The sequence below is a fragment of the Cyanistes caeruleus genome, chromosome 32 (assembly GCF_971803275.1).
Source record: "Cyanistes caeruleus chromosome 32, bCyaCae1.hap1.1, whole genome shotgun sequence".
NCBI lineage: Eukaryota > Metazoa > Chordata > Aves > Passeriformes > Paridae > Cyanistes > Cyanistes caeruleus.
Window position 1 is genome coordinate 1,547,648 of NC_141733.1, and position 14,058 is coordinate 1,561,705.

The window sequence follows — 14,058 nt, forward strand, 5'->3', positions numbered from 1 at the left end:
GTGCGGTGTTCGGGGGTCCCGGACCCCCCGCTCGGTGCCCCCCGTGCGGTGTTCGGGGGTCCCGGGACCCCTCCCCATCAGTGCCCCCCGTGCGGTGTTCGGGGGTCCCGGGACCCCTCCCCCCCTCGGTGCCCCCGTGCGGTGTTCGGGGGTCCGGGACACCCCCCCCCTCGCTGCCCCCGTGCGCTGTTCGGGGGTCCCGGACCCCCCCCCCCCTCGCTGCCCCCCGTGCGGTGTTCGGGGGTCCCGAACCGCCCCCCCCGTTCGGTGCCCCCCGTGCGGTGTTCGGGGGTCCGGGACCCCCCCTCGCTGCCCCCCGTGCGGTGTTCGGGGGTCTCGGGACCCCCCCCCATCAGTGCCCCCCGTGCGGTGTTCGGGGGTCGCGAACCCCCCCCCATCAGTGCCCCCCGTGCGGTGTTCGGGGGTCCCGAACCCCCCCCCCGTTCGGTGCCCCCGTGCGGTGTTCGGGGGTCCCGGGACCCCTCCCCACCCCCATCACGGGGGGGTTAATAAAGAACCGAGCTCTGCCCACGGCTCTGCCCGGACCCCCCCCGCCGCGCTCAGGGCCCTCCCCGCGGCCCCTCCCGGTACCGGGGCCCGGCCGGGAGCAGCTCCGTGACCCTTGGCCCCCCCCGCGGCGGGAGCGGCAGGCGCCGGGACGGGACCGGGACAGCGCGGGGAGGGCCCCATCGGCTCAGGTGGGCTCGGGGGGGCTCCGGTGGGCACCGGAGGGGTCCCGGGGGGGCTCGGGGGGGCTCCGGTGGGCACCGGAGGGGTCCCGGGGGGGCTCGGGGGGGCTCCGGTGGGCACCGGAGGGGTCCCGGGGGGGCTCCGGTGGGCTCGGGGGGGGCTCTCAGGTGGGCTCAGGTGGGCACCGGAGGGGTCCCGAGAGGGGTCCCGGGGGTCCCGGCAGGGGTCCCGGGGGGCTCGGGAGGGGTCCCGGGGGTCCCGGGAGGGGGCTCGGGGGGTGTCCCGGTGGGCTCGGGGGGGGTTCGGGTGGGCACGGGAGGGGTCCCGGGGGTCCCGGGAGGGGTCCCGGTGGGCTCGGGGGGGGTTCGGGTGGGCACGGGAGGGGTCCCGGGAGGGGTCCCGGTGGGCTCGGGAGGGCTCAGGCCGGCACGGGAGGGGTCCCGGTGGACACGGGAGGGGTCCCGGTGGACACGGGTGACACCAGCACCGCACCCGCGGGGGTCCCGCGCTGCTCGGGGGGGGGCGGGGGTCGCCCCGGGGGAGGGTGGGGACCCCCGTGGGGCGCTTGGGGTGGGATTTGGGGGGCAGCGGGGGGCGGCGGCTCCCGGGATTTTCCAAAATCCGTTCCCACGTGGAGCGGGGCCGGGGGGGGGGGGGGGAGCGGCCGGGCCGGGTCCGGGCGGGGCGGGCCGGGGTCCCCGGAGCGGGGGGCGCGGGGGCTGGGGGGGGACGCGGCCGTGCGGGCTCGGGGGGCTGGGCCGGGGGGGGCCGGGGGTTTTATCTCGGCCGCGGTGAAACATTAACCGAGAACTCCCCACCGAGCCCGCGCCGCTTGCGAAACCTCCCCTCGGGGACGAGGGTCACCCTGTGCCCCCCGCGACCCCCAAATCCCACCCTGTGCCCCCCGCGACCCCCAAATCCCACCCCGAGACCCCTGCGACCCCCAAATCCCACCCTGTGCCCCCCGCGACCCCCAAATCCCACCCCGGGACCCCCAAATCCCACCCTGTGCCCCCCGCGACCCCCAAATCCCACCCCGAGAGCCCCCGCGACCCCCAAATCCAACCCTGAGAGCCCCCGGGACCCCCAAATCCCACCCCGAGAGCCCCCGGGACCCCCAAATCCCACCCCGAGAGCCCCCGCGACCCCCAAATCCCACCCCGAGAGCCCCCGCGACCCCCAAATCCCACCCCAAGAGCCCCCCGGGACCCCCAAATCCCACCCCAAGAGCCCCCCGGGACCCCCAAATCCCACCCCAAGAGCCCCCTGCGACCCCAAATCCCATTCTAAGGGACCCCCGGGACCCCCAAGAGCCCCCCGCGACCCCAAATCCCACCCCAAGAGCCCCCTGTGACCCCAAATCCCACCCCGAGAGCCCCCCGGGGGGGTCGCAGGGGCAGCCGCCGCTCCCCGCGGGTGTCCCCAGCCCCGGTGCGGCTCTCGCGTCCCGGGAGGTGACCGGGGGTGACCGGGGGTGAGCGGGGGTGAGCGGGGGTGACCGGGGGTGACCGGGGGTGAGCGGGGGTGAGCGGGGGTGACCGGAGGTGACCGGGGGTGACCGGGGGTGAGCGGGGGTGACCGGGGGTGAGCGGGGGTGAGCGGGGGTGACCGGGGATAACCGGGAGTGACCGGGGGTGACCGGGGGTGACCGGGGGTGAGCGGAGCCCCCTCCCCAGCGCGGGGTGACCCCTCCCTGTCCCCCAGCTGCGGGATCCGGCCCCATGAGCCGCCCTGGGCTCCTCCTGCTGCTGCTGGGGCTGCTGGGGCCGCCGGCTCCGGGGGCCGGGGGGGGCCCGGGGCCGCTCCCGGAGGACGCGGAGCAGGAGCACGGCTACTACCTGCGGCAGCTCTTCGGGCAGTACGGGGAGAACGGGACGCTGCCCTTCGAGGGGCTGGCGCGGCTGCTGGGCAGCCTCGGCCTGGGCAGGGTCCAGGTGGTCCAGATCCAGCACGAGGAGCTGGGCCACGGCCACGTCAGCCACCTGGACCTGCTGGAGGTTCAGGAGCACCGGCACCGGCACCGGCACCCGCTGCGGGAGCACGGCGGGGACGCCGGAGCTCCGAGCGCCGCCGGACCCCGCAGGTACCGGCGGGTCCCCGCTCCCCTCCGCTCCTCCGGGAGCGCTGCGCCGGGGCGGGGGGCTCAGCACCCCCATCTCCCGCAGCCCCCCGCCCTCCGAGCCGCCGAGCTGGCCCGAGCCGCTGCCCGCCGGGGCTGGGGGCGTCCCCCGGCAGTACCGGCCCACCCTCAGCCTGCTGGGGAGGGTCCTGGGCCTGGAGCACTCCGGAGCCGAGCACCCGCACGATGATGTGAGTGGGGCCGGGGGGGTCGCGCTGGGAGCTGCGGGGAGCCCCGGGACCCCCCCGGCGCCGCTCAGCGCGACCCCCGCCCAGCAGTGCCTGAACGTGACCCAGCTGCTGGTGAATTTTGGGCTGGACTCGGCGGCGCAGCTGACGCCGGAGCAGTTCACGCTCCTGTGCCCGGCGCTGCTCTACCAGATCGACAGCCGCGTCTGCATCCAGCACAGCGATGAGGTGACGCTGCCTCCCCCGGGGGGGGCCCTGTGGCCAGGTAACCCCAAGCCGGGGCACCCCGCTGGCCCCCGGCCCCACCTCCCTGCGGTCCCCAGGCTGGTCCCCAGGTCCTGCATCCCCAGGGATCCCCGTGTCTCATCCCCGTGTCCCCATTGTGGTGTGGGGGATCCCATCCCTGCACCCCAAAGGCGCCCCCATTCCCCACCCCCATCCCTGTGCCCTCCTACTTGAGCTGCATTCCCCAACCCCTCCATTCCTGATCCTGGGGTCTCCATCCCTGGGGTCTCCATCCCTGGGGTTCCCATCCCTGGGGTCTCCATCCCTGGGGTTCCCATCCCTGGGGTCTCCATCCCTGGGGTTCCCGTCCCTGGGGTCCCCATCCCTGGGGTCTCCATTCCCACATCCCTGGTTCCCCCCATTCCCACATCCCTGGGGTTCCCATCCCTGGGTTCTCATCCCTTCAATCCCCCATTCCCACATCTCTGGGTCTCACATTCCCACATCCCTGTGGTTCTTATTCCCACAACCTTGGGTCCCCATTCCCACATCCCTGGATTCCCATCCCCGGGTTCCCAGCCCCGGGTTCCCATCCCCGGGTTCCCATCCCCGGGTTCCGATCCCTGGGTTCCCATCCCCGGGTTCCTATCCCTTCAATCCCCCATTCCCACATCCCTGGGTCCCCCATTCCCACATCCCTGGAGTTCCCATCCCCGGGTTCCCATCCCCGGGTTCCCATCCCCGGGTTCCCAGCCCCGGGTTCCGATCCCCGGGTTCCCATCCCCGGGTTCCCATCCCCGGGTTCCCATCCCCGGGTTCCCATCCCTGGGTTCCCATCCCTGGATTCCCATCCCCGGGTTCCCATCCCCGGGTTCCCATCCCTGGGTTTCCATTCCCACATCCCCGGGTTCCCATCCCCGGGTTCCCATCCCCGGGTTCCGATCCCCGGGTTCCCATCCCCGGGTTCCCCAGCCCCGTTCCCGGTGTCCCGCTCGTTCGGGCCGTGCCGCTGACTGTCCCCGCAGCGCTGGGCTGGGGGCTCCTGGCCGTGCTGTCCGTGAGCCTCCCCTCGGCGCTGGCCGTGCTGCTGCTGCCGCTGCTGAGCCGCGGTTCCTTCCGCTCGCTCCTCGCCTTCCTGGTGGCCCTGGCCGTGGGGACACTCTGCGGGGACGCCCTGCTGCACCTCTGGCCGCACGTAGGTACCCCCGCCCCACCGCGGGGGTGGCACCGGGGGACACGGCGGTGTCCCGGTCCCCTGAGCCCTGTGTCCCACCGAGGGGACACCGCGGTGTCCCGGTCCCCTGAGCCCCGTGTCCCCGTGTCCCACCGGGGCACACCGCGGTGTCCCGGTCCCCTGAGCCCCGTGTCCCACCGGGGGACACGGCGGTGTCCCGGTCCCCTGAGCCGCCGTGTCCCCGTGTCCAGGCGCAGGGGAAGCACCCGGAGGAGCCGGGGGAACCGGGGGAACCGAGCCCCGCGGTGCTGCAGGGGCTGGCGGTGCTGGGGGGCATCTACCTGCTCTTCCTGCTGGAGCTGCTCCTGGGGATGCTGCGGCACCGGCGGGAGGCCACGGTGAGAGCGGCGGGCACCGGGCGGGCACCGGGCGGGCACCGGGCCGGCACCGGGCGGGCACCGGGCGGGCACCGGGCGGGCACCGGGCGGGCACCGGCTCTGCTCACAACGCCTGCCTTGTCCCCAGGGACGCCCCCATGGAGAGACCCCCGGCCCGCCCGCGGGGGTCCTGGCACCGTCACGGGCAGGTACGACCCCTCGCACCCCGCAGAGCCCCCGGTCCCGGTCCCGGTTCCGGTCCCGGAACCCACCGGACTCGGGGTGTCCGTCCCGCCGCAGGGACCGAGCTGCGACACCTGACGGCACCGGACCCGGAGCTGGAGCTGAGACCCCCCGAGCCCCCCCCGGGACCCCCCCCGGGACCCCCGCACGGACACTCCCACGGACACTCCCACGGCCCCGCGCTGCCCCGCGCGTCCGCGGCCGCTGACATCGTGTGGATGGTGGTGCTGGGGGACGGCGTCCACAACCTGACCGACGGGCTGGCCATCGGTGCGGACCGGCACCGGCACCGACACCGGCACCGGCACCGGCACCGGCACCGGCACCGGCACCGGCACCGGGACGGAGGTGGAGGGAGGAGGGAGGAGGGGTGCACAGGGACAGAAGGATGTTGGGGACAGAGGGGACAGGTGGACAAGAGGCACAAGGTGCAGCAGGGGTGGGGGACGGGGGACGCGCTGAATCGGGACAGGGGGACAAGGAGCGCATCAGGGACAGAGGGACAGGGAGGGACAGAGGGACCCCTCAATGTCCTGGGGGCTGGGACCGTGTCCCACAGAGGGGCTGGGACCCCTCTGGAGGGCTGGGACCCCTCAGGGGCTTTGGGCTGCTTGGGGGGGTCTGGGTGCTCGGTGCGTCGGGGATGGGGGACAGGGGGACAGGGGGACAGGGGGACAAGGGGACAGGGGACAGGGGGACAGGGGACAGGGGGACAGGGGGACAGGGGGACAGGGGGACAAGGGGACAGGGGGACAGGGGACAGGGGGACAGGGGGACAGGGGGACAGGGGGACAGGGGACAGGGGGACAGGGGCTGCCCGGTGATTCAGGGACGGGGTTCAGGGGGACATGGGGACAGGGGGACAGGGGGATAAGGGGACAGGGTCTGTCCGGTGATTCGGGGACAGGGGGACAGGGGGACAGAGGGACAAGGGGACAGGGGGACAGGGTCTGTCCGGTGATTAAGGGACGGGGTTCAGGGGGACATGGGGACAGGGGGACAGGGGGACAAGGGGACAGGGTCTGTCCGGTGATTCGGGGACAGGGGGACATGGGGACAAGGGGACAGGGGGATAAGGGGACAGGGTCTGTCCGGTGATTCGGGGACAGGGGGACATGGGGACAAGGGGACAGGGGGACAAGGGGACAGGGTCTGTCCGGTGATTCGGGGACAGGGTGACATGGGGACAGGGGGACAGGGGCTGCCCGGTGATTCAGGGACGGGGTTCAGGGGGACATGGGGACAGGGGGACAAGGGGACAGGGGCTGTCCGGTGATTCGGGGACAGGGTGACATGGGGACAGGGGGACAGGGGCCGAGGGGCGCAGCGGCCGCGCAGCTCCGGGACGAGCGATCCTGTCCCTCCCCGCAGGAGCCGCCTTCGCTCACAGCCTCTCCAGCGGGCTCAGCACCGCCCTGGCCGTGCTCTGCCACGAGCTGCCCCACGAGCTGGGTGAGTCCCTGTCCCCCGCCCCGTCCCCGCCGGGCTTGGGGACAGCCCTGAACGCCTCTGCCACCCTCGCGTGGCCGCAGGTGACCTGGCGGTGCTGCTGCGGGCGGGCACGGCCCCGCGCTCCGTCCTGCTCCTCAATCTGCTCTCGGCCCTGCTCTCCTGCCTGGGGGTGCTGGCGGGGGTCGCCCTGGGCCGCAGCGGGACCCCCCTCGCCCCCTGGCTCCTCACCGCCACCGCCGGCATCTTCCTCTACGTGGCTCTGGCCGACATGGTAAGGGGGATCCGGGCCGACATGGTAAGGGGGATCCGGGGGGGTTTGGGGGGTGGCGGTGACCCCGCTGAGCCCCCCCTGCTCTGCCCCAGCTCCCCGAGGCGCTGCGAGGCTCGGCCGAGGGCGGCTGGAGCCGCTTGGTGCTGCAGAACGCGGGGTTCCTGCTGGGCGCGGGCATCATGCTGGGCATCGCGCTGGCCGAGGGGCACCTCCGCTCCTGGCTGCAGCCCTGAGCCCCGGCCCCAGCCCGGGACTGCATCTTCCTCCTCCTCCAGACCCACAGGGGTCCCCGAGGGAGGGCACGCGGGGGTCCCCTCGCTGCCCCGGGCTGGACACGCGGCTCCGAGCCCCGGCGGGTTCCCCCCGGCTGAACCTCCGGAGGAGCTGAGGAGGGACAGCAGCCCCCAGGGCAAGAGCGGTTTAATAAAGAGAATTGATCCACAACCGCAATAAAAAAAAACCCAAAAAAATCACGATTTGGTCACAGTTTACAGGGTATAAAATGGATCGAGTCTGAATGGTTTTTCCTTATTTTTCCCTTCTTTTTCCCTTATTTTCCCCTTATTTTTTCCTTATTTTTTCCTTATTTTTTCTTTATTTCTCCCTTATTTTTTCCTTATTTTTTCCTTTTTTTTCCTTATTTTTTCTTTATTTTTTCCTCATTTTTTCTCTTATTTTTTCCTTATTTTTTTCTTATTTTTCCTCATTTTTTTCTTTATTTTTTCCTTTTTTTTCTCCTTATTTTTCCTTATTTTTCCCTTATTTTTCCCTTATTTTTTCCTTATTTTTCCCTTATTTTTTCCTTTATTTTTTCCTCATTTTTCCCTTATTTTTCCCTTATTTTTCCCTTATTTTTCCCTTATTTTTTCCTTATTTTTTTCTTATTTTTCCTTATTTTTTTCTTTATTTTTTCCTTTTTTTTCTCCTTATTTTCCCTTATTTTTCCCTTATTTTTTCCTTATTTTTTCCTTTATTTTTTCCTTATTTTTTCCCTTATTTTTTCTTTATTTTCCCTTATTTTTTCCTTATTTTTCCCTTATTTTTTCCTTATTTTCCTTTTTAAAATTCTTTTCCTCCCGTCCTTCTTCCCCAAAAACGATGCACGATTCCTGAAAATACAGATATGGGACACCCAACACGAAAAAAAAATGGGATTTTGGGGTTCTCTTGGGCTTCTTCTCGCAGAGAAAGGACGAGAAATCAGCAAATCCGGGGAGGGTGGGACGCGGTTTGGAGCAGGCCCGGCCGATATTTCACAATTTGTTTTTATTTCTGCTTTTAAATCGCACCCCAAAACTCTGCCCCCCTCGAGGCTGGAGGGGGGCGAGGGGCTGGGGACCCCTCGCTTTGGGGTCGGCGCTGGGAGGGAGCTGAGGAATCCCCCGGGATGGGCTGGGATCAGCAAATCCCAAATTTCCGGAGCCCGGAGGGTTAAAAAAAAGAGAATTTTGGGGGGAAGGAGCCGCTGCTGCAGCCGGACCCGCGGGGCCGGGGGTGCTTTTCCCCCCAGGATCCCCCATGGAAGGAGGATCCAGCCCGGGGGATGCTGAGAGGTGGGAAAATGTTTCCCCAGCCCGGAAAAAAAGCAGGGAAAAGGTGGAAAAAGCCACGAATTTAAAGCTGCCTTTCGTTATTTCGCACCCCGCGATGGCCCCGGCTCGGGCAGATCCCGGCCCGGGGATGGAACCAGGAACCAGCCCAGACCCCTAAAAAATTCCAAATCAGCCCCAAAAAACCCCAGGGATTCGTGTTCCAGCCCGGCTTCGGTCCCGCGAGGCTCCGGGGACCCCCAGGCAGCGCCCGCTCCCCAAATTTGCAGATTTTATCGGGAATTTATCGGGATTTTATCGGGATTTTATCGGGAATTTATCGGGATTTTATCGGGAATTTATCGGGATTTTATCGGGATTTTATCGGGAATTTATCGGGAATTTATCGGGAATTTATCGGGATTTTATCGGGATTTTATCATGATTTTGTCGGGATTTTATCGGGATTTTATTCAGGATGTTTTCCGGGGTTTTATCCCGATTTTATCGGGATTTTATCGGGATTTTATCCCGATTTTATCGGGGTTTTATCGGGATTTTATCGGGATTTTATCCCGATTTTATCGGGGTTTTATCGGGATTTTATCGGGATTTTATCCCGATTTTATCGGGATTTTATCCCGGATTTTATCCCGATTTTATCCTGATTTTATCCCGATTTTATCCTGATTTTATCCCGATTTTATCCCGATTTTATCCCGATTTTATCCCGATTTTATCCCGATTTTATCCTGATTTTATCCCGATTTTATCCCGATTTTATCCCGATTTTATCCCGATTTTATCGGTATTTTATCGGTATTTTATCCCGATTTTATCCCGATTTTATCCCGATTTTATCCCGATTTTATCCTGATTTTATCCCGATTTTATCCCGATTTTATCCTGATGTTATCCCGATTTTATCCCGGATTTATCCCCTCCGGACCCGGAGCTCCAGGGAAGGAGCCGGGGCCGCGCTCGCCCGTTCGGGATCCATCCCAAAAGCTTCCAGAAGATTCCGGGACCCCAATTCCAGGCTTGGGAAGAGCAGGGAAGCGGCGGGAGCGGGAACCGGAGCCTCGGGACGGGAGAGAACGGGGAGAAAACGGGGGGAAACGGGGGGGAAACGGGGAGAAAATGGGGGGAAAACGGGGGGAAAATGGGGGGGAAATGGGGAGAAAATGGGAATAAAATGGCGGGAAAATGGGGAATAAAATGGGAATAAAATGGGGAGAAAATGGGGAGAAAACTGGGATAAAATGGGGGGAAAATGGGAATAAAATGGGGAGAAAATGGGGAGAAAATGGGAATAAAATGGGAATAAAATGGGGGGGGAAATGGGGAGAAAATGGGGAGAAAATGGGGGGGAAATTGGGAAAAAAATGGGGAGAAAATGGGGAGAAAATGGGGAGAAAATGGGGAGAAAATGGGGGGAAAATGGGGGGAAAATGGGGGGAAAATGGGAATAAAATGGGGAGAAAATGGGGGGGAAATGGGAATAAAATGGGAATAAAATGGGGGGAAAATGGGGAGAAAATGGAAAGAGCAGGAGCAGCTTCTGGAATGGAAAAAGGGAAAATTCCGGACTGAAATGGAAAATTCCGGAACGGGAAGGTGCTGCTGGAACTCGGGGACACAGAGCCCTCGACCCCTCAAGGTTTTGGGACCCCCCAAGGTTCTGGGACCCCCCCAAGGTTCTGGGATCCCTCAGGGGGGTCCAGGACCCCTCAAGATTTTGGGATCCCTGAAGATTTTGAGACCCCTCAAGGTTCTGGGGACCCCTCAAGGTTCTGGGACCCCCCAAGATTTTGGAACCCCCAAAGTTCTGGGACCCCCCCCAAGGTTCTGGGACCCCCCCAAGGTTCTGGGACCCCTCAAGATTTTGGGACCCCCCAAGATTTTGGGACCCCCCAAGATTTCGGGACCCCCCAAGATTTTGGGACCCCCCAAGGTTCTGGAATCCCATCAGGTTTTGGGAACCCCCAAGGTTTCGGGACCCCTCCAAGGTTTTGGGACCCCTCAAGGTTCTGGGACCCCCCAAGATTTTGGGACCCCCCAAGGTTCTGGAATCCCTTCAGATTTTGGGAATCCCCAAGGTTTTGGGACCCCCCAAGATTTCGGGACCCCCCAAGGTTCTGGGATCCCTCAGGGGGGTCCAGGACCCCTCATGATTTTGGGATCCCTGAAGATTTTGAGACCCCGTCAAGATTTTGGGACCCCTCAAGGTTTTGGGACCCCCCAAGATTTCGGGACCCCCCAAGGTTTTGGGACCCCCCAAGGTTCTGGGACCCCCCAAGGTTCTGGGACCCCCCAAGATTTCGGGACCCCCCAAGGTCTCTGGGACCCCCCAAGGTTCTGGGATCCCTCAGGGGGTCCAGGACCCCTCGGGTCTCTCCTCCCACCGCATTTTTGGGGCTCTGACCCATCCCCGTGGCTCATTCCTGGGGCAGAACCCCCAAAATCAACACCGAGCACCAAAACCCCGCAGATTTTTGGGCCAAGCCGTGCGGAATTGGGCTCAGAAAAGGAAAAAGAGGGACGGGAGGAAGGCCCAGCTTCCCCAAAGCTCCCCGAAATCACCACAGCCATATCTTTCCATGCGAAGTTTCCTTTATTTATTTTCAAGTTGACGAAGAACAATATCGATAACGACTGGGTCGAGTAAGGCTATTTTCCTCTTTTTTCTTTTTTTTTTTTTAATTTTTTTTTTTTTAATTTTTTTTTTTTTGTATTTTTTTATTATTTTTTTTAAACCCTTCCCCCCCTTCTTTTTATCCCCCTGCACGGGGAAAAAAAAAGGGGGGACAAGGCCCGGACGAGACACGGACCCGCACACGGAGGAGTCGGCTGTACCTGACAGGTGATGATGAGGTTGTTTTTTTGTCTTTTTTTTTTGTATTTTTATATTTTTATATTTTTTTAATATTTATTTTATTTTTTTTTTGTCCTGTCGGCATCAAAGGAACATTTATGTGCATAAAATACAGAGGTGCAGCATTGACACGGAGGATATTAAAGACACAGAGTTGCTACAGATGCCTTAGAGACGCGTCCCCCCCGTCCCCTCCAGCCTCACTCCACAATTCCAAGGATTTTAGGGCAGCTCTGGAGCTCCCCTCGATTTTTTGGGTGAGCTTCGGCTTTTTTTCTTATTTTTAATGGTTTTTGTTTGATTTTTTAAAATTTTTTTGTTGTTGTTTATTTAATTTTTGAATTAAATTGAATTTTTTGAATTAAGTTTAATTTTAAAAGGGAATTTTAAAATGTGTTTAAGTTTTAAATTGAATTTAAATGGAATTAAATTGAATTTTAAAATGGAATTTTACAATGTGTTTAAGTTTTAAATTTAATTTAAATGGAATTAAATTGAATTTTAAAATGGAATTTTAAAATGTGTTTAAGTTTTAAATTGAATTTAAATGGAATTAATTGGATTTAAAATGAAATTTAAAAATTTATTTAATTTTTAAATTGAATTTAAATGGAATTAATTGGATTTCAAATTAAATTTAAAAAATGTAATTAATTTAATTTTTAAATTTAATTTAATTTCTAAATTAAATTTAAAAATTAATTTTTAAATTTAATTTAAATTAAATTAATTTAATTTAAAAATTAAATTAAATTTTAAAATTAAATTAATTAAATTTTTAAGGTTTCATTTTGAATTAAATTAATTCCATTTAAATTAATTGAATTTAAAATTAAATTTAAAAATTGAATTAATTTAATTTTAAAATTAAATTTAATTTTTAAATTAAATTTAATTCAAAAATTTAATTTAATTTTTAAAATTGAAATTTAATTTTTAAATTCAATTTAATTCAAAAATTCAATTTAATTTTTTTAATTGAAATTTTTCATTTTTAAAATTAAATTGAATTTTTTTAAAATTGAAATTGAAATTTAATTTTTAAAATTGAAATTGAATTATTTCTTAAATCTCACTACTGCCGAGCCCAGAAAATTCCAGCCAGGAGAAGAGGATTGAAGAGCTCCTTGTGTCCTTGGAGGGAAATAAAGAATAAAAAAAGGAGGAAAAAGAGGGCAAAAATAAAAAATAGGGAAGGAAAATCAAAGCAAAGCCCGAAGCGAGGAATCGGTGCCGGGACAGGGTCGGGTTTTATTCCTTTGGTTTCTCACTGAAGGCAAAGGTGGATCCCACCCCGACATTCCCAGCCGGGAGCTCCCCGGAATATCGGGATAAAATCAAGGAATAAATAAATTTTTTTTTAAAATAAAAGGTTTTTTAAGGTTTTTTTTTCTGTTTTTTTTGTCGGTTTGGGGTTTTTATTTGTTCCTCTCCTCTCTCCCCGTGCTGGGAATTGGGATCTGCACGGAGCCCCCCAAAAATGGGAATAAAAACAAAACCGATTCCAGGTTTTTTGGAGAATTCGTGGGGTTTGTTTTTTTTTTTTTGCTTGGCTTTTTTTAGTGCTACTTTGTTTTTATTTTTTATTTTTTATTTTTTATTTCGTTTTTATTTTGTGAGCTGTCGGATTGCAGCCCCGGGTGTGGCCGGGGGGGCTGGGGGCTGCTCTGGGGGGCTCAGGGCTGGGAGTGAGGAATGGGCCGGGGGGAAAGGGAGGAGGAGGAGGAGGAGGAAAAACGGGGATGAAGAATGGGGGGGGATGGGATGGGAGAGGGGGAGAGAGGGACAGGGGACAGGACAGGGACAGGAATGGGACAAGGGGACAGGAGTGGGACAGAGGGACAGGAGAGGGACAGGAGAGGGACAGGAGAGGGACAGAGGGACAGAGGGACAGGAGCAGGACAGAGGGACAGGAGAGGGACAGGACAGGGGGACAGGAGTGGCACAAGAGAACAGGGGGACAGGAGCAGGACAGGGGGACAGGAGAGGGGACAGGACAGGGGGACAGGAGTGGCACAGGAGGACAGGAGAGGGACAGGACAGGAGGACAGGAGAGGGACAGGAGAGGGACAAGGGGACAGGAGTGGGACAGAGGACAGGGGGACAGGAGAGGGACAGGACACGGGGACAGGAAAGGGGACAGGACAGGGGGACAGGAGAGGGACAGGACAGGGGGACAGGAGAGGGACAGGGGGACAGGGACACACTGCCCTAACAACCCGAGGTTCCCAGGTGCCCACGGCTGGGGAGTGGCGGCAGCTGCGGCCCCGGGATTGTCCCCAGACTGTCCCAGGATGTCCCCAGACTGTCCCCAGACTGTCCCTGGTTGCCCCCAGCTCTCCCAGACTGCCCCAGGCTGTCCCTGGATGTCCCCAGCCTGTCCCTGTTGTCCCCAGGCTATCCCAGGCTATTCCAGCCTGTCCCCAGCTGTCCCCGGGCTGTCCCAGACTGTCCCCAGGCTGTCTCTGTTGTCCCCAGCTGTCCCCAGGCTGTCCCCAGCTGTCCCCAGGCTATCCCAGGCTCTCCCAGGGCTGTCCCCATCTGTCCCCAGCCTGTCCCCAGGCTCTCCCAGGGCTGTCCCTGTTGTCCCCAGCTGTCCCCCAGCTGTCCCCAGGCTATCCCAGCCTGTCCCCAGGCTATCCCAGGGCTGTCCCTGTTGTCCCCAGGCTGTCCCCAGCTGTCCCCAGCTGTCCCCAGGCTCTCCCAGGGCTGTCCCAGGGCTGTCCCTGTTGTCCCCAGGGCTGTCCCCAGCTGTCCCAGGGCTATCCCAGGCTGTCCCCAGGCTGTCCCCAGGCTCTCACAGGCTGTCCCAGGGCTGTCCCCAGCTGTCCCTGTTGTCCCCAGGCTGTCCCCAGGCTGTCCCCAGGCTGTCCCCAGGCTCTCCCAGGCTCTCCCAGGGCTGTCCCTGTTGTCCC

At 60.1% G+C, this 14,058-nt stretch overlaps 1 protein-coding gene across 1 annotated transcript; it reads left to right on the plus strand.

Moving 5' to 3' along the window:
• The first annotated feature begins 646 nt into the window (after positions 1-646).
• On the plus strand, positions 647-7,244 carry SLC39A5 (solute carrier family 39 member 5). The gene is made up of 11 exons (XM_086870292.1): positions 647-698; positions 2,395-2,773; positions 2,856-3,000; positions 3,088-3,262; positions 4,248-4,417; positions 4,648-4,794; positions 4,922-4,982; positions 5,074-5,286; positions 6,388-6,468; positions 6,549-6,739; positions 6,832-7,244. The coding sequence occupies exons 2-11, from the start codon at positions 2,412-2,414 to the stop codon at positions 6,970-6,972; spliced, it is 1,686 nt and encodes a 561-aa protein (XP_086726418.1). The 5' UTR covers positions 647-698; positions 2,395-2,411; the 3' UTR covers positions 6,973-7,244.
• Positions 7,245-14,058: the final 6,814 nt, after the last annotated feature.

What these genes read in the sequence shown, in the direction of transcription:
- SLC39A5 (XM_086870292.1), top strand. Translation starts at nt 2,412, where the DNA reads ATGAGCCGCCCTGGGCTCCTCCTGCTGCTGCTGGGGCTGCTGGGGCCG. An exon ending in CCTGGCACCGTCACGGGCAG is followed by an intron (nt 4,983 to 5,073) that starts GTACGACCCCTC and finishes GTCCCGCCGCAG; the next exon opens with GGACCGAGCTGCGACACCTG. An exon ending in CGAGCTGCCCCACGAGCTGG is followed by an intron (nt 6,469 to 6,548) that starts GTGAGTCCCTGT and finishes GCGTGGCCGCAG; the next exon opens with GTGACCTGGCGGTGCTGCTG.